Source organism: Callorhinchus milii, unplaced genomic scaffold, assembly GCF_018977255.1.
Source record: "Callorhinchus milii isolate IMCB2004 unplaced genomic scaffold, IMCB_Cmil_1.0 Scaffold8, whole genome shotgun sequence".
NCBI classification, from domain to species: Eukaryota; Metazoa; Chordata; class Chondrichthyes; order Chimaeriformes; family Callorhinchidae; genus Callorhinchus; species Callorhinchus milii.
The window spans coordinates 16,635,799-16,660,524 of NW_024704749.1; the positions used below are offsets into that span (position 1 = coordinate 16,635,799).

At 40.2% G+C, this 24,726-nt stretch overlaps 1 protein-coding gene across 2 annotated transcripts; it reads right to left on the reverse strand.

Annotated features, from left to right (window-relative positions):
- Window positions 1–5,093: 5,093 nt before the first annotated feature.
- Window positions 5,094–22,019, reverse strand: LOC103183057 (nucleus accumbens-associated protein 2). Of its 2 annotated transcripts, XR_488382.2 has the most exons (6): window positions 21,164–22,019; window positions 16,669–16,845; window positions 11,948–12,053; window positions 11,756–11,853; window positions 8,988–10,188; window positions 5,094–5,257 (listed from the first exon to the last, which is right to left on the reverse strand). XR_488382.2 is itself a non-coding variant. In XM_007900304.2 (5 exons), the coding sequence occupies exons 1-5, from the start codon at window positions 22,017–22,019 to the stop codon at window positions 9,704–9,706; spliced, it is 1,722 nt and encodes a 573-aa protein (XP_007898495.1). In that variant the 3' UTR covers window positions 5,973–9,703. The 2 variants fall into 2 exon arrangements, 1 of the variants encoding a protein (XP_007898495.1); XM_007900304.2 differs by lacking the exon at window positions 5,094–5,257 and having other exon boundaries at window positions 5,973–10,188.
- Between the last annotated feature and the right edge of the window lie 2,707 nt (window positions 22,020–24,726).

The following is a 24,726-nucleotide window of genomic DNA, read 5'->3' on the forward strand; positions in this document are numbered from 1 at the left end:
AACGGTTATTAGTCACTCACTCCATGACTTGTTTGTGGGGCATTGCTGTGTGCAGCTTAGACTCTGTGATTCAAAGTCCTGATGTAGGGCTTGAAACCCACAACCTTCTGACTCAGAGGTGAGAGCGCGACCACAGCCAGGCTGACACCCAGCGTGGGCCTTTTAAAATGGGGAACATATTCCAACTGTGATTGTTTTGCGAATGTGCTATTTGCAGATGAGACGCTCAACCAAGATTCTCTGTGTCTGTCCTCTGGTAGATGTTGAAGGTCCCCGGAGACTATTCGAAAAGTGAAGAGAGTTTCCGCCCACCTATCCCCCAAATAAATTATTCGCCTCCATAGCTGTTTAAGAGACCTGGCTTGCGCAAAACACGGTCATATTTGCCAGCAGAATAAGTTGCCACCGCATTGAAAAGCAATTACCACAAGGCATTCTGCGGCTTTGACCCTGTGGTGAGGAGCCATAAAAATGCAACATCTAAATTTCTTGTTTAAAATTCTGAAGTCTTACCGACATGAATTAGTTGCACAATTCGAACCTATGAAAGAAGTGAAGATTAAATGGGATTTTAATTTGAATGGATGTTTGATCTGGATTCTGCCGAGTCCTCTATTCACTCGGGGATAACGGCATATTATGCTGCGTCAGCAAAGTCCCTGTATGCAAAGTTACTGCAGACATTAAATGTACAGAGGACATTTGTGATGTACATAATTTTCCCAAAGGAAAAATTATCAGCGGGCAAGCAAGGTTATCTCTCGGTGAATGGAATCCAGATCAAACACCAACTGAAATGAAGTCGAATTCATTTTGTCAATCCCTCCTCACTGTCCCGGAGGATCGCTGGAGATTTCAAAGCAATCTGATGGAAAGCAAAAGCAAATCAAATGACTCGAGCAAGCAGACTGTATTATAATCACAGAAGTGTTATAGTATCAAACCCCAAGCACATAGTTCCAGTAGACTCTTAAATACAGATTCAACAGGCAAGAAGAACTCTTGGGTAGAACGTACAACACACAAGGGGTTGAGGCGATTTACAGCACACAAGGGGTTGAATCTTAGTATTTTCTGGGTTTGTTATGTGGTTTTAAAGCACACTCACTAGCTTTATGCATAGACCATCCATAGATGACAGTTCAAAATGTTTTCAAGTGTTGGGAGCTTTGATTTCCCTCAACTTTGATGATTTAATTCAGCATTCATCTGATGAACCAGGAATCCAAATATGACTGCCCTGATTTGTACAGTCGGTACATTACTGTATATTTAAAACAAATCTGCTTTAGTTGACTGTCTAAATTGCACGTGCGCTGGACTGAACACAATCTACACGTTTGCATTGTGAAGGCAAAACCCTGAGAATGAATACAGCTTCACTACTTTTATTGGTAAGGGTGAGGCTATATGTTATTGCCGTTTGCTGCACAATGGTTTCTCTGCTCTATTGTAACACAAAGACCGTTGTGCCACATGCCACTGACGCATCGCATCATGTCCTGCCCTCATCACATTTGCAGCAATGCACAAGGGCTGCTTTGTGATACGTCGGCAGCATTATTGAATACCGTACGTCAGATGTCACAACCCACTCATTGATAAATTGGGATACAATGCTTTGCTTCCTTCCTTAATGCCGTTTACAGTGCTTACAATCGCCATGGAAATGACACATCCAGAGAAAGATTTTTTTTTTGCATCCTCACCTTATGTGGAAACGTCTCAAAACACAAATATTTTTAATTGTAGTGACCATTTGTGTAGGTGAACGTAAGCATTTATGTGAGGAATGTTCCACCAACAGCTACAAGGTGAAGGTTCAATTAATCTGGAGGACAGAACACCGGGAAAAAACTCCCTTCTCTTTTCAAATAGTGTCATGAGCTAGTCAACACGCACCTGAACAGGCAGACAGGACCTCTTGTAAGGAAGCTGCCATGATTAATGCATATCTCTTTGAAAAATAAAAATCAGGTAACCACTACAATACTGAAATTCCCGATTTAGAAACATAAGCAACTTAGTTGATAGCAAAATCAAATCACAGTGTCAACTTTCTTCAAAGTTTGAAACTGATCAATAATGATAATACTTGCATTCGATATAGCGTCTTATCATGTCGTTGAGACGTGACTGCTTCACAGAATAGATCCTGAAGTAGATTGACTGTGTATTTTGGGATGAAATGCAGGTAAATGTACATATAACAAATGTACAAGAACTTGCAAATGATCTTCCTTTGCAACCCTCTGTGGCACTCCTCCTCGTCTGGTTCCCAAGCCAGGTGGGTATTGCTGTACTCCCAAGGCATTGCTGACAACAGACAAGCCAGCCTGGCCAGACTTGGAGGGGCAGACTGGTCAATGGGGACAAGGATTCTTCCCGCTCAGCTCCCATTAACCCTGCAAGACGAAGCCCTAATGGGTAGGGTGGTTCTAGCAGCAGGAAGTTTGCCAGACAGCACCATGAATGGCAAGCTATGCAGTTTTAGCTTGTAAAAACCTCCAGCAATACTCCAAGGCACACTCTATAGCCATCAAGTCTTGATTCTTGGCAACCTGCACCTAACACTTCCCAGAATTAAATAAGCAGAGTGCGTCCCTCCAAGGATAGTCACGCTACATTTCCATACATAGACGGAATGCATACGTGGAGCTCCAGTCTGCTTTGGGTACTGTTAAGCACAACTATAGGTTTCTGCAAGTACCAGACACCCGGCTAACAAAAGAAAATACAATGAACCGTAGAGAAAAGGTTGACACTTTTGACTGTAGCATGAAATAAGGAAAGTAAATAAAGCACAGTAGACGTGAAAACAGTACAAGTGTGTTACTTTTATTGAACACATAATATCTTGGCCAAGTCTAGGAACAGTTCCAGAATTTTAACAGTCATCTTGCTGGAGGTAACAGTCCTAACAGTTGCCGTTTTCAATAAGGCAGCTCTATCTATACAATCTTTCATAGAACTCAAAAGGTGCTAATGTATTGAAATGGCTCATAGACATTTTACAGTGTTGAGAAAAAAAAAACCCTCACATTTTCATGAACTTGTAGCACAAGATCTGGCTAATTGGAACAAGCTACAAGTTTGCATTACTGAACATCATTTCTAGTTTAGCACGTACTAAAATAGAGAGGTGTACAGAACCATACAACATTCCCTTAATCATGCTAATCTTTTAAATAAGTTGAAGGCCATATTGTGTTATTTTGGTGCGGTGTTGAAGTTAAAGCTGCTGTAATTAATTTGGTTGATCTACTCTACATTCAAAAGCAGTGAGGTTGGGAGTGAGTTTGTGTGTGTGTGTGGGGGGGGGGGTGGAGGGGGAAGGGAGAGAGCACAGGGAAAGGAAGGGAAATTTTCGCAACAGCTTAAAAAAANTTGCTGAACAACGTGACCGCTGGAGAATATTCCCGAGGAGTTTTTATTAACTCGACTTGAATATTCTTTAACATTGTTGTGGCCGAAGAATGACCCCCTCCCCTCCCCAAAAAAAGGCAAAGGATTCGAATATCGTGCTATCCAGAAAGAAAGCATTCGGTCAGAACGACTGCTTGCAGTTTTCAAATGACAGAAGTTTTCAGACTGAGAGCGACAAAAGAATAATGAGTAATTGCAATAATATTATTCTGAAGGGAGGAAGAGATGATTGATATGGTTCGGATTTACAATCTATTCTTTGCAATTGTTTCGGCTCCAAAAAGCCTTAAATTGTAGGAGCAAAGCACAATATTGTCTGAGAGCTGAGTGACTTTTTAAAGAGTTGCATTTCCATTTGAAACAATGGCTAAGTTGATATACGCACTGCCCTGAGCTGGGAACCACTGTCCCAGCTTCAACTCCTGGTCTCTATAAGGATGTTATTGTTTACCTGACCTGGTCGGAGGGAGGGAGGAGAGAATTAGCCAAAGTTTCCAAATTTGATCAGATCAGCGTCTCCTGCTGGGTGTTGAGTAAAGACTGGATTGTGCTCAGGTCCAGTATTGCCCTGTCTTCATGAATAACCTTCCAAATTCACATGTGCAACAACAGCTTGGAATGGTGATCATCAACACCAAACTCCCTACGGGTCATTGCCTTCAGGAAGAGGAAGGAAGAAAATGCCGATCCCCAACCATAAATTCATATGTGCAGGCTTAACCTCCAAACTTCCTACAAACAGTCTTAAACTGCAAGTTCTAATCACAGTAGTTCTTGCTCTAACCAAACAAGTGTCTGCTTGTCGAGCAAAGTTTCATCAGTCTACCTCTCTTGCAGGCTCTGGCTGTATTCACGTGGATTGGAAAACCAGGCTGCGAGAAAATTTAGACTTGCAATTTTGAGCTCCTCTACCTAGACAATACAAATCGTGGAATATTTTTTTCAGCAAACCCCTTCATATCGACACCTGCAATGGGGAATGTAAAATCTACCTTAAATCTACAGTACTTCAAAACAAAAAAAATCAATTCAAATACAGATTCTCAGTACAAGGAGTGAAAAGGGTTTATTACCACCCTGTACTTTTCAACTAATAAATGACTGAACAATGCCAATGCTGTGTAAAGGAAAATTAACGTTTCACATATTAGTCATCAGTGTTAAAGAGGCAAAGCACAGAGGTCACTGTCTGCATGTACAGTAATCACAGCGAAGAATTCTGATCGTTTGGAACAACAAAGGCATAAAGCGCATTCAGATTTTTTTCAGGACAGAAGAAAAATAGAGCCATAAAAATGGACTTTAACATTACATTCACTAAATATTCTCAGTCACGGATGTTGTCATGTCACTACATTCCTGCTGCAGCCTGTTGTTCTCACTTATCTGTTGGAATGCAACTCACTGCCCACAGAGATTGTCTGGAGGCAAGAGATTACACATTTTTCTGATTCAAGTCCCTATGCAGTATGCAGCCAGGAACTTCTGACTTGCAAGCGATAAATACCTGCTAGTTGGAAGTACTGACATTAACCTTTACACATGTAACAAAATAATAGTTAGTCAAATCTTTAAGTGATTTCAACCTTCATTCAATTTAAGACAAGTTGGATTAAGCAAGAGAAGTACAGGAAGTGAGTGGAACAGAGTCCTAAATATTAATGTGCAAAAGATGGTATCGCTTCAACGACAAACATCATCAAGCTTCAATCCAAGTTCTCATCTATTAACATCTTTTCTCTTTTTAAAAAAAGTTAAGCAGGCTGCACACCTCAAAGTGAATGCACATCTTCTCATTTTTTTCTCGGCTTTGTCGACGTGTAATTCTCCACTGGAAGAAAGCAAGAGTTACGAAATTCTACAAGGTCACAAAATCACAGCCGAGAATCAATACAGAGACAATTTACAAACCCTGTGGATGTCAAACCTAATGAGCTATTCCAACGAAGCTTTGAGAGCAACTTTGATCCTGAAAGTGTGGTCTTGTTGGAAAATATTGAAAAATCACTAAAGGATTTTAATCAGTCCCAAATTCTCCCTTCTCCCAGCAACCTCCGCATGTGCCGTTGACTTGTTCTGTCAAGTTATCCGTTTTGTTTTTCCTCCACATAAGGGATAACCTTACAGTACTGTTTCACTGAGTCCGTTTCTAGGATTATAAAACCCGTGGATTACATCTCTGAGATTGTAAATTGCTCACTTTCCTTTTTGGCAATTAGAATTTTTTTAAAAATTAGTGCTATTTTAGAAAGCAGTAGACCAACCCTCTACATTTACCCAGTACTAATGGAAGAATAACCATTAGGAAGACTATTTTGATCAGTTTAAAATTAATTGCCGTTTAGCAATCCACTGCTTTTAGAAGCCTCATGCCAAAATTTCAAGAACACTGAGAGTAAATCATATTTATTTGCTTGTCCATTGAAGTGAATATTTTGACAACTGTCCCTGTGGGCCAACTATGAAAGAATGTTCCTAGATAGGGCAACACACAGAGAAAGAGTATTCCACCACAACAGTCAGGACTGTTTTGAATACCAGATATGTCATTTGTATTTTATTTTATTAAATTTTAATTGAAAGGTTACAACTATCCCACTGCACACTTTTCTTTTCAGGCTTGCTTATTAAAATGTAAAATAAAACGAGATTTTTATGGTTTAGTTTTCAGCTTTTAAAGCTATACATTGCAATAGATCAATAGCTGCAAAGCTGCTCCTGGTCTAACACAAGAAAAAGCATTACTTAAGAGTTACCAAAAAGAGGAAAGGCTTATTTATAGAAGACACCATAATCCCTTTGATCTCTCCAATCAGGGCTCTTATCCACACAGCCAAAGCAAAGCAGGGCTTTTTTTTTTGCCTGTGGCCAGGGGAGAACAGGATTATTTGATTCATAAATGGAAATCCTGTTAAAACAGATTCAGAAATGAAACTGAATATTTCTTCCCGCAGTTGTGTCAGGAATGCACCTGAATAAGTAAGCCTCAAGAAACCAGCTAGGGGACATCGGGCACCTTCGATAACCAAAATAACCACATTGTTTTAAAATATATTTCTCAAACTGTTCTGAACAGTTTACTGTACTTTATTAAACATTTGTCAGAATTGCACACAGCGAGGACCAATAATCTTGTGCCTCACTGTGCATTTTTTTTTTACAACCGTGTAAATTCCCAAAGGCGTTTTAAGAAAAATCTGTTGAGTAATTTCCGCAAATGGCCCGTGAGTAAAAGCCCCGAATTCTTCCCGTGGGGAGTGCAATGATTCTAACAGTTACCATATGGATAAGATTATGGTATAAATGCAGTGCTAATTGGAAGATACTGTTATTTTGTATGCTTGGCTTCTATGGTTACCAAGAAAAAACGCACTGAAAAAAATAAAAGCTAATCCGTCATTGAATTTCGCAACAGAACCATTTCCAACAAGTTCCCTACGAGTGCTGCTAAAGTTGGAACACTTTATTCCCTTCCTTCTGAACAGTAACTAACGTTTAACTTCAAATCCGGCATAGTAAAGTATAAAGTATTACATAACTCTTCTAAAAGGTATTCATTGACTATATTTCTGGCAAACAATCGTTAATCACATTTCATCGATGGAAATCAAATCGTATTTTTGTGGAAATTTGGTCTATTGTGGTCCTTCTTCTGACAAAATCCCGGGCGTAGGGATGTGTGCGCGCGAGTTGGGGGGGGGTTAGGAATCAAAGCTTTGTTCACAAGGTCAGTGATTCAGTCCTCTGAAACGTGCCTTTGTTGTACTGTTTCTGTTACCCGCACAAGTTTAAACCCTATTGGACTCTGGGCAGGAGCAGAAGAGAGAACATGAAGAGGTAAGAAACATGCTGTGACACTATTGGCAAAATCAAGAACTGTTAAAGTACACAGCAAAGCATCAGTCACAAGTTTCATTTAACTGGCCCTCGAGCTCTGAGTTAGAGGCAGTTAGTTATATCTTGATATAAAAAAAGGAAAAACAATGCCTTTGATCAATGATTTTCTCTCATATTTGAAAGTATCATTTACTTCAGGTTCAGAGTGAAGGGAGTTGAAACCCAACAAGTATTATAAAACTGAAGAGTGTTGAGTACATGAAAAAAAATCTTCCTTTCCTCCTGCTAAATGCGAATATTGGGAAGTACAATATTTACTATGCAATAGCCCCAGCACTCCTTTTGAGTACTGCAAACCAAACCGTATGCAAGGCACACTTTTTTTTGGTGTACATAGGCAACACACCAATATTGCAATGTTTAGAAGTCTAACATTATCGGTAATCGTAACTCACAAGACCAACCTATTCAGTGCAATTGCAATATTTAGTTTGTTTTAAAAAAAGAATTACCTTTAAACAGAAAGATAGGTTGTATTTGGTAGTTGTTACAAAAACTCAACCTGTGACAAACTGCATTACTCAATCTTGATCCCTGGGAAGCAGGTTTCTAAAGCATGATTACATGAGAGGAATTATATACAATCTTCTGACCAGTTTAACCTCTCCGGCATACAAAGATGTTTTATTTTCTCACGGTTGACAGGAGAGAAAACAAATGAAAATAGCTTTCTATGGTTGCCTCAAACTTTGCAATTCACAATGGCTTCAGTGCAGTTTCACTTCAGTTACCAAGTGAGAATCTTCTCAAAATACCAATATTTAACAACCAAAGAAAATGGTAGCAGATATTGGTGCAACTTCACCACTGAACGTTTGATGAGAAGTATTTGGAAAGGGGATGCAATGACGATCATATATGCTTTAGTGGGCTGATGTCAAGATAACCTAAAGGCACATTTCAGGCAACTGCATCACTGTTGCTGAACCTTGTAGGGAAAGTGGATATCTCGATTCCTGTTTTAGTAACGCAAGATAGACGTCTAGCTACCGCTTGGATAAACACAGTAATTCCTTTCGAAAAACCATAGCGGAGGCGAAGGAAATATAAGCTGCAGTAGAAAGACGCATAATTCTCATCTAATAGCATGTACAATAAAGTGCATCTATACAGTGTGCCACAGTTCACGTTGCAAGGGTTATATGGCCAGCCTTTAAATGGCACTTAGTTTTAAATTCAGGTTTTTTTTCCGCCTTCTGTTAAGGGAAAGATCGGTCTGGTCAGAAACATTTTCTGTGAAGTGCATTTTGCTAACAGTCTTAAGAGCGCAGCTCAAACTGGCTCAGTTTGAAAATGGAGAACGATTTGGAACATTTCACACGGTGGTGAACAAATTTGTATTATATAAATACTGTTTTAAGTCACTTAAATACTATGGGTACTCTGTTACACATTCACAACATTATCAGCTCAAGGTGGGTGGTTTGTTTTGGAAAACAAATCAAAGATATCTAAGGCACATGGTTCTGCATGTTTACAATCTATGAATTTGTGATAATATACATCTCAAGCGTGATCAGCAGTGCTGGGTCTAGCCAACGCACACAAACACCCTCAGTCACTCAAGTCCTTAATGCTCGGATTTCATATGGACCTTTCTCCTGACGGAATAAAGCAAAGTACTGTGATACTATTTTAGGGAAGGAGTGAAAGAATAAGCCCACCTGCAGTCCTGAAATATCTGAAACCATCTTGATTCACAAGAGTTCCAAGCGAACACTACCAGCAAAGGTTAGTTTGAAACACTCCTTACCAGCTGAATAAAAAATAATTGCTTGCTTCAGTCACTGTTCCAATGGCATGGTTTAGAATAGATCAAAAACAGACCAGGCAGATTACACTAAATATGGAATTCCAGCTAAATAAGCTAGCACACATGGTAGCAGCAAACTTGGCCACGTGGAAAAGGTTTCTTCTCTATCAGATAGAAGGATGAGAAAGTACAAGCCTTGGTGGAGGTTTTTTTTGCAATCCAATTTTTCATCACTGTTAATGCCTTTCGTCCACAGCTCATTTCCGGTTTAGACTTTGTTAAGGAACAAACAGTGCTAAAATCATCTGATATCAGTAGGACAAGAAATTCTGTGTTTTTTTAATATATCAGTTCAGTTGCAACGTACTTGGAACCTTCGATGTTGACAGACGGCAAGTTCTGTTGGCCCCTGGCAGGCGAATGGTACAGGAAACATTTATTACAATGTCCTAAAGGCGTCTTCTTTCCTTCATGATATATTGAATACGAGTGGAATAAAAGTCAAGTTTTCAGGCAACAGTTACAGGTCAGTAGCTTTAATAACACTGTCATGTTGAGAGGGTTAGTATGCATGCAAGCCATTTCAATTAAATGTAATGCGCTTCTTTCAAACCAGCCTGGAAGTCTTTATAATGTTCCGCTGTACGATCCATCCAGTTTTCGCATAGGTGTTTCTGAGCTGTTGGTAGAGTTTTCCACTTGATCAAATGCATGGCCCAGGGTGGGTGCGTCAGGTGCCAAGGTGCAACCGGTTTCTCTGATTACTGATTCCGCGCTTTCGCTTGGTTCACACAACTGGCTGGAGTTGGGAGACTCCACATCGAGGGTTACAGCATTTGTTCTTTCTCCAAGCATAGACCCAGGGTCACTTCGTTTCTCCATGAGGGCGCTTTGCTCAAAGGCCTGCCCAGTCCCATAGAGTTCAGGGTCTAGGGTTCCTCCACTGCCAGTGTCTCCTATTACTGTGCGGTACACTTCCATCCCGTCGGGCAGCATTGATTTGATCTTGGGGAGCCAACGCTTGCGCACTCTTCGAGCATTCGTGCACATGTCCGCAGCTATCACATTCATCTCGCTTTCCTTGAAGTTGGGGGCAAAGTTCTGACAGTATACTGTGTGTAAAAAGCAGTTTAAAACAAGTTTAAACTATTGAATAAAACACCACCTGGATTAAAAGTTGCACAGCATTATTCGGTGCTGTTTAATACCATTTCTAAGCCTTGCATATTCAAAGTCCAAAAGGTTAGTTGATTCACTGTTAAACATGAACGATAATTTATTAATTAATTAATTTATCCACTTGTATGTTTATTTAAGGGATGAGCTCTTTTAATAAACAAGAAATTTAAAAGTTCTCATTTCTCATATTTTGACCATATTAAACCAAACCTTTAGAGTCTAGCTTGTCAATATTCCTTAAGATCTGGAAGACTTTTCATGAAGATCACAGCCATCAAGACTGATCAATCCTTAGATTCTACCTCTGTTCCTTCCAGGGAAGTACTCGAGACTCCACTCTAAGCATCAAATATATCTGAGAAATTAGGCTTTTGAATAATGTCTTCAGAAATGCTGGGCTAGGTTATTTCAATGTTGACTAAAATTGATCCAGAGTATTTTACATCCAAGAAAATCCAGGAGTAACTATTTTAAATCATACTCTCAATAAAGAGAATCACCACTTCTAAACTTCTGTCAGTCAGGACTGTTGTCCTGGAAAGTAGATCTCGGTTTCAAAAGACTGCTGTGCTCAGATCGGCTGCTTAAATGTTACTGAACTTAAAACTTGCTTTCTCCATTTCATCAGGCTGTCAGTATTAATCATCTGCCTGGGAATATAGTGATATTTTGTGGTGGTAAACAAGATTATAAAATGGTTCTACTGTATTGATTCTGGCCCCCGTTGGGGCAATAATACATCTCACTTGTGGATTGCTCACTTTCTAATTGCTTTTATTTTTTGCATTTGCTCAAGTGATCTGGGATCTTCCAATCTAACTTGTAAGAGGGCGTAGGATTCACATACAATTGGCAACAAAGCACTTCTGCTTTAATTTGGTTCCATTGTCTGTTCGCTCAACGGGGAAGAAATAAAGATGAATTCTAAGCATCCAAACCAACTCACTGGTTGTGAGCTTCTCTATGGACCAGAAGGTTATCGGTTTAAATGTCAGTGCTTAGCAGGGAGTGACTGTTGGGACCACAGTCATGTTGCACTTGGGATTTCTCCTTTGGATTAGCCTTCAAAGATCAATCAGTACTCTTTGATGAGCAGCAGTGAAGATATCTTTGGGGGTAATGACAATGGCCCAAGGACCCACAGTAAGTATGTTTAAGATTGGCACAAAATCCAAAATAAAGGATAATGAATTCAAGCCCAGAAGAGGGAAGGTGAACAGACAATTTTGTCGATAGCTATTTGGCAAAGAAATACAAGATCTAGAAAAGCACTTTTTCTTTATAATACTGCATTTAGAATGGTCGGGTAGACTGAATTGAATTTCCAATTCTGTACATTTCTACGTTCCCATGAGTAACTTCCTAGTAGCACATTTTCTAAAAGGTTTCGATGTGAACTATCCATCCATTCTGGGCTAATATTGAAGGAAGTGTACTATTTAATCATTGTCAGCTTCGATTTTCACCGTTTGTTTCAAGCACAAGTAGATTACAACTCACGTTTTACCGCATTAAGGACCCGGCTGTCCAGAGGTTTTCTGCTGGGGTCACTTGTGGAGGAACGAATTCCAGTCCCGCAGCTATTTGCCAAAGTGTTTCTGGAGGAAAAACAAAAGCACTGTGACGTCCGGTGGATGCAGAGCATCGCAGGATTCAAGTCGAATCAGACTAGATTGAGTAGCTGTCACTCACCGGTCAAAGAAGGAGGCGAGAAGGCGGCGTAGAAGGACCTTATGCTTGACGCCCGCACACAGGTGACAGTTCATCAGCTGACCTCGTGTGATGTAAACTCCCGAGCCTGCAAGAGGGTAAACACATCAGTTAAAATGCAAGCTCTAACATATGACTGAACCCGTGCATTCAAGCCTTTTTTTTAAAAATGTGTGTTTTATGTGGATTTTTCTCAAGGAGGTGTGAGCAACGCGTCCATTGATAAAACCAGCTGTGATTTAGAGCTAGATTGAAAGTTGGAAGAGACCAGACCATTTGAATTTACCTATTCCTGATTGAGTTCAGTTTAATCATCAGATGTCTGAGGCTGAGCACACTCTGCCCCAGCGTGAAGCTGGATCTCACCCCGAATCATTCATGGTCCATGTTTCAAACAAGCCACATACCTCCCCTCCCCAGCAGGGAAACCAGGTCAGGTTTGGGGAGTGCACGAGCAAGTGGAGGAAAACTCCTATTCATATGTGTGAAATGACAATGCAATGCAAGATTCCAAGATTGTGTACCCAATATTCAGTCAATCAATTAGAAAATGGTTGTGCAAATCAGGAAATTCTTTAACATCTGTTTATCCAGATGTGTTTAACCTCTACATTGTACGAATGACAGAAAGGGGTGAAAGTTGTGTCTCTCCTGTGCATAGATTACAAGGAATGTTGAGAGCATGCTGTGTGCCTGTCCTCCCAGCTTCAAGAATCACACATGAATGTAGAATGCAGGGGCCTCACAGTGGGTAGCTTGTAAATACTCATGGACCACACACACACACACATACACACGTGTGTGCACAGGTGAGGCTATCACCAGGGTGTGTGCCTGCTGGAGAGTATAACAGAATCACACAATGAGAAATGAGAGCCAGTGTGGCCCCACTGACACCAGCCATGGCCTCCACTGTCGTAGCTCACATCACTTCACTATATATTATACACTACATATAGGTCTAAAAGCACCTCTCTCCCCGTTTATTACCAGCAGAATGGGGGGTGTTTAATTATTTATTACCAACCAGTTTGGAGTTTATTTGCTTGTTTATATCAATCAAAATATAGTGTGCTTAGCAGCTCCCAAATACCTCTGCGACCTCCTAAACCCCCTACCAACCTGCCCGCTCCTCCGCTCAGCAGGCTCTGGCCTGCTTCATGTCCCCTGCCTTGCCCACACGGCCATTAGCACAACTTCAGCCACTCTGCCCCCACCCTCTAGAATTCCACCCCGCAGTCCCTCCACCTCGCCCCCTCCCTTGCCTCCTTCAAGATCCGTTCCAAGACCCTCCTCTTCAACGGTGCCTTCGATTCCGAAACACTGATTGTCCAAGCGCCTTGGGACGTCCTCTCGACATGAAAGGGGCCTATACAAATGTAATTTTGTTGCTGCTGTTGCTGTTGTCAAGGCTCACACATGAACAGCGGTCATATGGGCAAGACACATGGCACTAACGTGACAGCGTTCCAATAGAAAGAACAATGAATCCAAAAGCCTTCAGGAGAGAAAAAATATTTTGCTGGTAACTTCAAATTACTTTTAATTTTACTTTCAATAAAATCAGGTCAGGTTTGCTGATTTTTGCTCACTAGTTGACTTTCTTTTATCTTCCTCATTTCGATAGTTGATTGAAATCACGCACGTTTTGACCCATTGCACAGGTACAGACAGCTGTAATAGGCCAATGTTGGTTTCTGGAGTGAAAAAAATTGCCGATTGTAATAATATTTTTAGCCTGGTCAACAAATCCAGAACAAGGGGACGCGGACTCAAGCTCAGAAGAGGGAAAGGTGAATAAATACTTCAGATTTAATTCTTTTATATAAGGAATGGGCTACCCAGGGAAGAGGTGGTGGCAGATTGTGTCAAATTCAAGAGTGAAATAGATAGCCACGGCAAAGAATTCAATTGAAGCTTGTGAGAGAAACAGTTGTGTAGGTTGATCGAGTTTTTTCAACAGCAAAAAAGCTTTGGATGGGCTGCAATGGGTCTATTCCGGCCCTGCACATTCCTATGTTCCCATATAAAATAGCTACTGCTGAAATGTCAGGCCACTTTTCAAAAGATGAAAAGTGCTGGCATTGAAGAGCAGTGCCCACACGACAAGCGAGGCTTTGGCGAGGTCACACAATAGGGGCATGGCGTGGCAGAGAACACAAGAGGCAGATTACAATAGATTTGCAACTGAAGTGCAAATTGAATTGCAAACCTCGGAATCGAGGCATGCCAGTTTGTCGGGCGTCAAATCCCAGAGTGGCAGGAAGCCCATCTCTTCCTCTTCTTCCCCCCCCCCACCCCATCATCAGTGAATGGTTGAAAGATTCTCCCTAGTTAGTTTATGCTGCTCTCACACAGACCTGTGTGGTTCAGTTCACACCATTACAATCCCCAGAAAAAGTGAGCGAGGGAAAGAGAAACTGAAGGAAAGAGAAGCTCGCATTACTTGCCTCAAAGATACGAGATCACGTAACTCTGTAAACAGTGGTTCTGAGTGTTTATTTAATATGTTAAAATACCCTGTTCTGCACACACACAAAGCTCAACCTCTAAAGTATTCTAAACCTGAAGTTGGTTAATTTTATATCAATATAGGTTTATATCAAGGTATTAATCTTATGTTAAAGGAAAAGTACCGCGAGTCCTTTTTTCATTTCAGAGCAAAAGCATGGAATGTGTATGACTGGACCCAACAGCAGCAGCCCCCCACCCACCCAGCCCGCCATCGCCCCGGACGACACGTTAAACCGAGGTCCTGTCTGCCTGTTCAAGTGGATTTTAAGATCCCATGGCACTATCGAAAAGTTTCTCCCAGTGTCCTGACCAACAAGCCCCCAAAACAGTCACTCCATTTCACAGTAAATCCTGTGAAGTAATTGATAAGTCCTTCCAAAGTGATAAGTCGCTGTATGAAAGGCAAGGATTATTAAATTATTATTTAACCAGAATGTATTTTTTCAATTCCCTCATCCAGCCATCCTTATGACCAGAGTGGGACAATCAATTAGTGCTGAATGACAGTTTTGTGCTATGTAATGGCCTGAATTGTCCATTTCACAGTCTCAGTGTGAACAGATACTGCGTGCATTCATTTGTTGGGACTTCAAAATGAAATTGATTTGAAGGTTGCTATTTCAGGGATTCTTTAATTGTATGACCACTGTTCATTTGTGGGGGAAAAGACATTTTAACTTCAGTTGCTTCTCCTGAAGCTGATAAATTGCAGCTATTAACCCCTTTTTAAAAGGCCAGCACTGTGAATCAATACTTCCAATATGCTTTGCAAAACAGTGGCAGTATAGTTGTACTCTAAATACCTCCCAAAATGAAAATTCAATTTGGTGTCTGGTTGTGGTTTAATTGAAGCCAGCCTCAAATATTAATGCCCTTGATCTGGTTTACTGAATCCTTTTTGTACAATCGCCAATAATTTTTTTCCAAGATCTTAAAATAAGGCCTTTGATCCAGAGAGTCATTCTGGACTGGTCTGTTAACGTAATTTTGATGAATAAATTGAGAAATTAGATCTAAAACAAATAGTAATCAGCAAATTACTATTCTGGTATGCCAATAAATTCCAAATGGAATGATCAGGGCCCAACTCTGGGTTGGATAAAATCAGCAAAACAGGTTTGTACGTTCTTTACTTGTGCATAGCCACTCATAGAATATTCTTCCCATCTACACAACACTGTCTTTCACTGGAAGAGCAATACTCTTATGCATAACAGATACATGATTAATTAATATTGTACTGCTATACAATTTCACATTACTAATATAGAAGCAAAAAATTGATACATCAACTAGCTCCCCGGGTCTTGACAATTGCTATATTGTGCTCTCTGCACAAGAAAGGCCACTTAAATTGGATTTCATCACATTCAAGTTTAAGATCAAAAACTTTGCTTGTATGAATCATTCATTCACTGAAATACAAAGCAATCTGGTCAAAGTTGCAAGACCAAATCTCAGTTTACGATGCTTTTTTTTCCTAACAAATGAACTATAACCTCAGTTCATGGCTATTTAAATCCAGATCTCAGCTCTCAGTACAACGATCACTGCAAAAAGAGTTGGACACTGCAGAAAATTCTGCAGTGCAGTGTTTAATTAAATCAAATGTGGTGAAACAAATAAGATCCGTCACTAATAACCCTGGATGGTATATTTACGTGGCATCAAACAAGTTCTTTAACGTTTGAACTGCACTCAGCCAGGAGTCAATCAACGGCAACTGCTGAGCTTAATCTGGCTATTGCTGATCACTGATACTCCCAGTAGAGCTACAAGGCATCACATTTCCGTGTGGTTCACCTGCCTTCCCTCCCAAGCTTCATTTTTTGAGGTCTTGGTTGTTCAGATCTCCTGCCCGGATCATACGGTCATCTCCATCTCAGCACAAACCTATGCAGCACCAAACTCCCAACAATCACAAGACCACGACAGTCTATTACAAATTCACTGGACTTTACAGCCAACACATTTCAGTGCTGACTAGTGTTCAAAGCTTTGTTAAATAAACCACTGAGTGAATCAGGTATGCATCACATCCTGTAACCTCATGAATCATGTGACCCAAGCACTATTACTATTTATTTTTACAGGAAATCAGTATTCCTCCCACTCTTTCTTCACCCCACCCTCCAAAAAGAGATGTACTCTGCATATAATTGCCACACACATTGGAGATTTAAATTTACCCGAGACAAGTTCCAGCTTTTCACCAGGGTCACCTTCGGAGTAGAGCTTCGGGTGGCATCGGTACCCAATCTGACTGATGAGACTAGCAGGAAGTGCCACCAGATCCCGTCGAATGAGTACACAGGAGCGGTTTTCAAGCGTCATGTGCGCTGGCAGTTGTCCAACTTTTTCTTGCACTGCAGACAATAAAAGCAATCAAACTACAATTGTGTGCAGTAGAGACGGAACGCACTTGAAATATTAAAATATCCAAAATATGGGAGTGAAGCGGCAAGACGTCTAGATTATAGATTCACTCTTCAATAAACTTAAACCAGTCATCATGAAACTGCTCAGTTTTTCTCCCATAAATTCCTGCAAAATGCAAATAGCTACCGTTAAAACAAAATTCATCTGTAAATCATGGCTATCTTTCAGACACAAATGCTTTCAGACCCAGTTTTGAATTGGCACTCAAACTGTTGATTTCCTCCTGGGATTCACCAGAAGGAGACTGCTGCCTCCTAATGATGTCGTTTTTGTGAGTGTCTCAACATGAGGCATTGATGAAAGAACGTTCAGTGAAAAAATTTCATGGCCAACATTGCTTGAGCTGATTTTTTGGACAAAGCAAGCGGATTTAGACCAAATGTATGCAGACACACAGATATTTCCTGCTCGATGAATAATATTCTGTGACAAAATGGGTTGTTTGCTTATGAGTAATTCATAGTGAAATCTTTTCCATTTGTCAGTCTGGTCAGCCGAGTATCGCAAAGATATTAATTAAATTGTTCAACATCAATAATAATTTCCTGCATATGTTGAAAGAGACGCTGTGCATCATTTTGGTCTGAAGGTAGTTGATCGTAATATTAATCCTTGGATTTGGTATCGTGCCTTTCACATTGGGAGGACGTCCCAAAGAGTTTCATGGGATTTACTGTAAGTAGAGTGACGGTGTATTTGTAAAAGATAGCGGCAGCTCAATGCATATAGCAATGTCCCACAAACAGCAATGAAACGAATGAGCAATTTTACCTTTGGAAGATCATACCACCAAGGTTAGTAATTGCTAACATGGGCATCTTTTCAAAACTCTTATCAAATTCCTCCAAGTCCTAATCAAGCAGCAAATGGAAACCAAGAACATTGCAAATATACAGTAATATATTAATTGCACACATTTTATTCTATTACTATATGTATTTTACATATATAATATATAACAAATATTATATACATACAGGCATAGGTGTGTGTGTGTATATAAGAGTATAAATACACACAAACAAATAGCATTGAAAATAATTAAAATTACCAAAATGCAAACATCCCACATTACACTGTTTTGTAATAGAAGCTATGCTGGTGTTAGCCTACAATGTGCCATTTATCATCATTGATTCTAATTCTAGGAATTATACTAGTCTTCCTTTATTCTGAATTATTCTACAAATATAATCAATTTCAGAACCTTAAAAACACATTGAAACTCTGGCTAAAGTTACATGAAAGTCATCTAAGTCTGCATCTCATGCCATTACTAATCACAGAGTAAGTATGGGAACCCTCTGATAGTTCCAAAATCAGTGAAAGATAGGAAGCTAAAGGAAGAGAGAAAGCAAGAGAGCAAGAGAGGAAAAAGTAAAACAAAAAGCAGAGAGAATATGAAAAGCAGAGAAAGAGAGAGCGGGAAGGAGGGAGAGAGGGAGGGACACACAGAGAGATTGTCGGTATGATGCTACAGTGGCTTTACAATTCCTATTGGAAGTTTTTGGTCAATTTGAATTCACAGTGGTGACAAATTACAATTTCTGGCAATCACAATTTTCTAACCCCCACAGGACCAGTTCTGAATAGTGAGCTCTCCTGTACAATGGTCAGATCACAGGACTAATATTTTTCATTTTAGTTACTCTGTCAGAAAGATACACACTATATTTGACAAGGATACAGAGAAAAAGCAATAAGACTAATCCTTGATGTAAAGGTGTTGAGGTGCAAGAAAAGATTGGCAAAAAAAACTTTACTTCTACATTTCAGAAAGTGATGGTAGGGGTAACTCAACAACAAGTTGCATTTATATCACTGTAGATGTATATCACAAGTAGATACAATAGTGAATGGCATAAAATCAGGTAAACCTGGAATAGTCCAGATGAAACTAGAGACAAAATGCATACATTTAAAACAGTGATTAAGAGATTTAAAAACATTTGAAAGAACCCTAATTACTCAAAGTGATAAATACTTCGATGAATAAAGTAGGCAAGACAAACAAGCAAGGAAAGCATCACAAGACAGGAGAGCAAAAGCTCTCAGGCTGAAAAAAAGCAAGTGAAGATAAAGGGTTTCGATCCAACACAAGTGTTTTTGAACAAAGGCATTCTTTACATTCACCATTCTAAATTCTCAGTTATTTAAGAAATAGAGAACCAAATACCCAACATGCAAGTGGTGATTATTCCTGGTGTCAAGGGCTAGAATCAGCTCACTTTTACTCGCCCAGGCTTTAAACATGTTAATGCAATGCAATTTCACACATAAAATGAAGTGCATGAGGAGGAACAATGAAAGGATCATTCGGCCCACTGCTCATTCCATACAAGTGAATTGAGATGTCCTCCTGACGTGAAAGGTACTAGACAATTATAAAATAGTTGTTTAGTCGTGGGATCTGATGTGGAGCACAGAAATGATGCAGGATGACATGGGATGCTAAGCCAAGTACCGAAGTGAGATAAAACATACATGGATATTGCATTCCAGGCAGACGATCTTACCCAATAATGCAGGTCTGCTATTTATGCTATAATAAATCAATCAAAATCACACATAAATAGATGTTTACAGACGCAACTCTTCCCTGGGGTATTCTTTCAGTTTCCAATGACGCTAGCGAATCCACACAGGTAAAAGTTTCCAAGAAAAGGAACTCGAATCTCAGAAAACGTATTCCTGATCAAAGGTTATCCCAGTAAAAGATGAAGGAAATAAGCCCAACGTGATGGGATGGCTGGTCTCGTTCACTGTAGTGCTGCCCCGACCATTCAAATGAAAGCGTGCACGATGCGTTTCAAATGGTACTTAAACTCCTCTTCGGCCACGCTTACGGCCACCTCCACCCCCCAAATATGTGGTTTCCCAACTGAAATTGCTCTGCTCTTTCTGCGGGCATTCTCTAACAAGAAACTGTTTCAGTTGCCAACAAGGGAGGGTCAGATCAGGATTGGGACTGGAAGAGTTAAGGGAGGAAGGTTAAAAGAAGCTGCTTCATGTCGAGGGCTATTGGAACATGGAATGCTCGGTCACAGTCGATATTGAGACTGAAGCCAAAATAGCATTTAAAAGGTAATTGGATAAACATTTCAACAGCGGCAATATAAAGGTATGGGGAAAGAGCAGAGAACTGAGAACAGAGTATAGATATAGAGTATAGAACACCAGCATAGATTTGAAGAGCCAAATGTCTCCCTGTACTGTAATTTCTATAGTCATACAGCCTCATTGAAAAAAATAAATCCAAAATGTAGGTTTTAAACACACTGTTAGTTTATTAGACTTGCATATCCAAATGAAGTAGGGTGGCCTCACTACAGTGTCAAGGCACTTGCACAGTCCATGATGCTTAATATGCGTTGAAAAGCCAATCTAAAAATATCTTAATATTCAATGAATGCTCTCTTATGTTCAATGATAAAATAAACACAAACTATAGCACCAAAATGCTATCAACCATTCATCAACATTAAACCAACTCTGCTCTTTTTGGGTTATGATAATTTAGAAGCAACAAGTTATTCTGATCCCATTAGCTTTTTTAAAAAATTAAGTCACACATTTTTCTAAAATTCCCAAAACTCATGGTGTTAAACTGCCTTAGTAATAGAATCAGAAATCATAGTACCAGATGCCACCAATCAGCCCAAACAAATCAGCTGGTGCTAGCTCCTCCACAGGAGATATACATCCTAATCTGCTTCCCTCCCCATATCTTTTTATATTGCTTCCCTTCAAACACTTTTCTAATTCCCTTTAAGTGTATAGGGCCTCCAACAGTACGGCACCTAAGCAAATGGGACTTAGTGAGATGCACTCATTTTGAGCCTACAGTTTGTTACAATTTATTGAGGTGCTTTCTGATAGAACGCCATTGGAGTTTGATTAGTTGGGACATCACTTTGAGTACTATTTCTTCAAGACTGACTTACTTATACACACAAGTTACGCTACTGAGAGAAGGAAGCTGCAGTTACTGAATGCTGTAAATAGCAAGGTTACAGATGGCATTTTTAAAGCTATTGCGGAATTGAACAATTATAACCACACCTCTTCCTAAATGTCAACCAAAGTTCAATATGGGCATAATAACTATCTATTTAGCTAATACCTTGCTATAGCAACTTGAACAATTGTGACGCTCTAAAGACAAGTGATATACAATCTAGTTGAAATGAAAATCACAATATATTTGGAAATGAATTGACACATCAATAGTTCAATGTCTCTTACCAGAGTATCCTGTCGAAGTCTTGATATACATCTGTCCATACTGATCTTCTGCCATGGTTTCATAAGCTTCATCCTCTTCTTCCTCTTCTTCATTGTGGTACGATGTTGGGCTATCAGTCGTCTGAACACTACTTGCCCCTGGGCTTGTGCGTTCTCCCTGAGCATATGATATAGGCTGCACAAAACTTGTGCCATTCCACGATCCGGGGTAAGAAACTCGGTGCAATTTCAACGGGGTGACACAGTTCAGGTTACCCATGTTCTCACGCTGGCTAGAATCAAGTGAGCGCTTCATTGCTGGGAGGTGAACATTGGGTGTCGTTGTATCATGCTCGGAGTTCTCATTCTTCACTCGAGTTAGGAGCGGGATGGGTAAAGCAGGGGATGTGACCATCATGGCTGTGGGAGGCTGCTGGGGGCAAGGGCTCTGTGGCTCGGAGCCCGTGTCTTCGATGGAGGTGGTCTGGGAGTCACAGTGTGGGGAGCTTACTTTGAACATCAACTCTGTCCCCTTCTCAACAATACGCTGAATTTGCAGGAATCCTGCTGTGTACATCACAACCAGCTGCTCGCTGGCTGCCATGGTAAGCTTGCCTGTGTAACAAAAGGAAAGAATCTGCTGAAAGCAGGCGGGCGGCACAGTGGCAGGCAGCTCAAATGCACTTCTGCTGTTACCACTGAACAAGTCTCTAAAATAGAGGCTGTTCGCTGCCAGCACAGCACGGTGAGCCTTGAAGGCTTGACCTTTGACCACGATGGAGACATCACAAAACAACCCCATTAATCGTTGTTCGTTTAGGCATCCCAGGACATTATTCCCAAAATTCGGAATCTCTAAGTGCAGGATCTGAGCCATGGCTGAGATGAAGTGCTGCTCCTTTTCAGAATCACAGTGACAGCAGTCTCAACATCGAAACATCTGCAAATGACAAGATTTGTTTTTTTAGAAAAAAAGTCAACAGGTCAATCCCAGTTCCACCACACGCAAAATCTCAGCAACATTCGAACTTAAAACTCTCAAAATCCCTCATTCGTTTCCAAACTAAAGTCACTAAAAATGTGCCAGCACAAATTACCTGGCAGGATCAAATCTCTGCTGTATCCAGCTCAGTCTGTACAAGCCAAGTCCCCTACTGCTGTGCGCTGAATGTAAATGAACACAACGGACAGCGATTAACATTCAGGCTACACACTTGAATGAATAGAGCCTTTTGACCGGCAGCCTAAGGAGTCACCACATTAGAAATCAGACTCTAAACACAGAACTGTAATCTTGAATGGTAAAGTTCTGCGCTGGTACAAGCTGTAGTTTGATGACTCACTGCAAAGCAAACAAAGATGGCAGTACCACTGTATATCCTTCGTCTCACTGTTTAAGCAAAGCCTGGGAACCGAAGATTGTTTTGAATTATGTATGTACCCAAGAGCTCCCACTGCAGTTTAGTCAATAGAGTCATTCACAATGCTAAAGCATTTCAATCATTCCAAGTATTCCATCTCATTAAAACTACAGGTTGCTATCTTCAATGGTTAAATTTGTGCCCATACACTTACGGGAGCTGATTTTGCTGATCATTGTCAGAACAGTGAGGTCTTTGCTATATTAATGCGGATACAGTATGTACCCTGGCTAAATATTTCAACACACACAAGTCTATAGCATTCATGTGCCATGTTAGACAGCAAGTCCAGTGCAGGAAGTGTGCCAAAAATTCTAACGATTCAGTGACTGCACAGAACAATAAGCAACGAATAAAATGATTTAAACTTCAATTCAGAGCTGAGAAAGCATCACTGAAATTGAGATTAAAGTTTTTTTAAAAAAAATTTCAGCTTACCCTTTTTCTAAGTTAATTGATTTTTCAACAGAAAGTTTAAAACATTGACAAGCTGCTGTAACATGCATGAATTGCTTACCAGCGGCCAGCTACAACTCATCACAAAATCAGTGATGGATTCAGACCAGCTGAGTCCTGCAACCCCACAACAGCGATGAAATGTGACAAATAGAGCACCCACCTACTTAGTCCCAATTCATTTTCAACAATGAGCTGGGGCAGATTTCAGTGTAGAGGCAGCAAAGGAAACAAGCAAACCTGAACTACTCACAGCCCAGATATGGTAATATTATTATAATAATCCTTGCATTTGATATATGCCCCCGCCCCCAATCCTCCCTTGCTTCCTCAAGACCCTCCTATTCAACCGTGTCTTTGGTCACACCCCCTACCCTCCCCACCCCTTCTGATCAAGAAGGATGTCCCAAGGATCCAACTCCTTGGGACATCCCTTCTGACATGCAAGGCGTATACAAATGCAATTTGTTGTTGTTGTTGTTGTTGTTGATACAGCACCCTATTATAGCTAATGTTTATCATGTGAACATTTATTACATAATAAATGCTCATGATGACTTGGGTGTGGAACTTCTGTATTTTTATTTCAAAAATTCGTAATTCAAATTTTAACTAAAAATTATAAAAACAGACACTTAAATTATATTCCCTGCTCAGAATATAAAGTGCTGGCTATAAAAATATTGCTCAACAAGTATGCAAACTTGCATATGCAATAATTAATAGGACTTGTTGCATGCATTTTGGATTTCACGGATTGAAAAGTTATTTTAAGTGTTGCCATAAGCTCGGGATATAAACAGCTCACTGGAAGATTGAGAAAGTTTAGGTACAGTACCTTTTCACAAGATGCCTTCGTGTGCAGCCCACACCAAAGTACAACATTTCCTTGAAAATGAGGCTGAACCTCAAAAATGAACAATACTGGAAGTACGAATGTGCCCAGTAGAAATAAGGAAATGAAGAAAGGATGTGGGCTAAAATCAGGTACTTGTGGAAAACCCTCGTGGCAAAAAAATAAATTACTATAGTAAGCAATTTTCCTCTCGATTTGAATGTCAGTCTGCCACATATTGACACTCCCAATCAGTGCAACTGGGTTTGAGGTGTTTCAATGTGAACAACACAGGAACTATACGAAACCACTTTCCCCAACCGAGTCACCATAGTTGTGCTTCGAGAATACATTATGATGCAGATAAGATAACCACCTGCATATCCACTCCAAGAAACCAATCATAAATACGAGAATTCCCAGCATATGAAGCATATTGCCTAATATATCCTCGAGACAAAGTGAAATTCCATCCTTCAAGCAAAAAGAAGAGCCATTTTCAGGCATTTGCTGCTTTGCATTCTGCTGTAGAGAGACTCAACCACAACCCTTTTATTATTCTCCTCTTCATTGTTTATCCAATTCCCTTTTAAATGTCATGATCTCAGCCTATAGTAACTCATCTGCATCAACAATGCCCCACAAAGACTACTATAAATTCTAATTAATAGAGGCCAGGACGCTTAGCTCTTTGAAACAGTTATCATGGGATCTTTAAATCTCCACCCTAAATCACAGAACATTTAAGAGTGATTCGAAACAGTGAATGCACTCCTCTTGCTTTGTCCACTTGCCGAGAGCCACTTAACATGTATTCCTTAATCTCTCCAAAGCTATGTTCCGTTGGGAGGCAGTTAAATGCCAACTGAATA

Bases quoted from the DNA above. Each gene is read 5' to 3' on its own strand.
- LOC103183057 (XM_007900304.2), bottom strand. From the start codon at position 22,019: ATGGCTCAGATCCTGCACTTAGAGATTCCGAATTTTGGGAATAATGTC. The intron at 11,854-11,947 runs GTGAGTGACAGC...TTTTTCCTCCAG, and splicing joins CTCGCCTCCTTCTTTGACCG to AAACACTTTGGCAAATAGCT. The intron at 10,189-11,755 runs GTGAGTTGTAAT...TTTTACACACAG, and splicing joins GGTCCTTAATGCGGTAAAAC to TATACTGTCAGAACTTTGCC.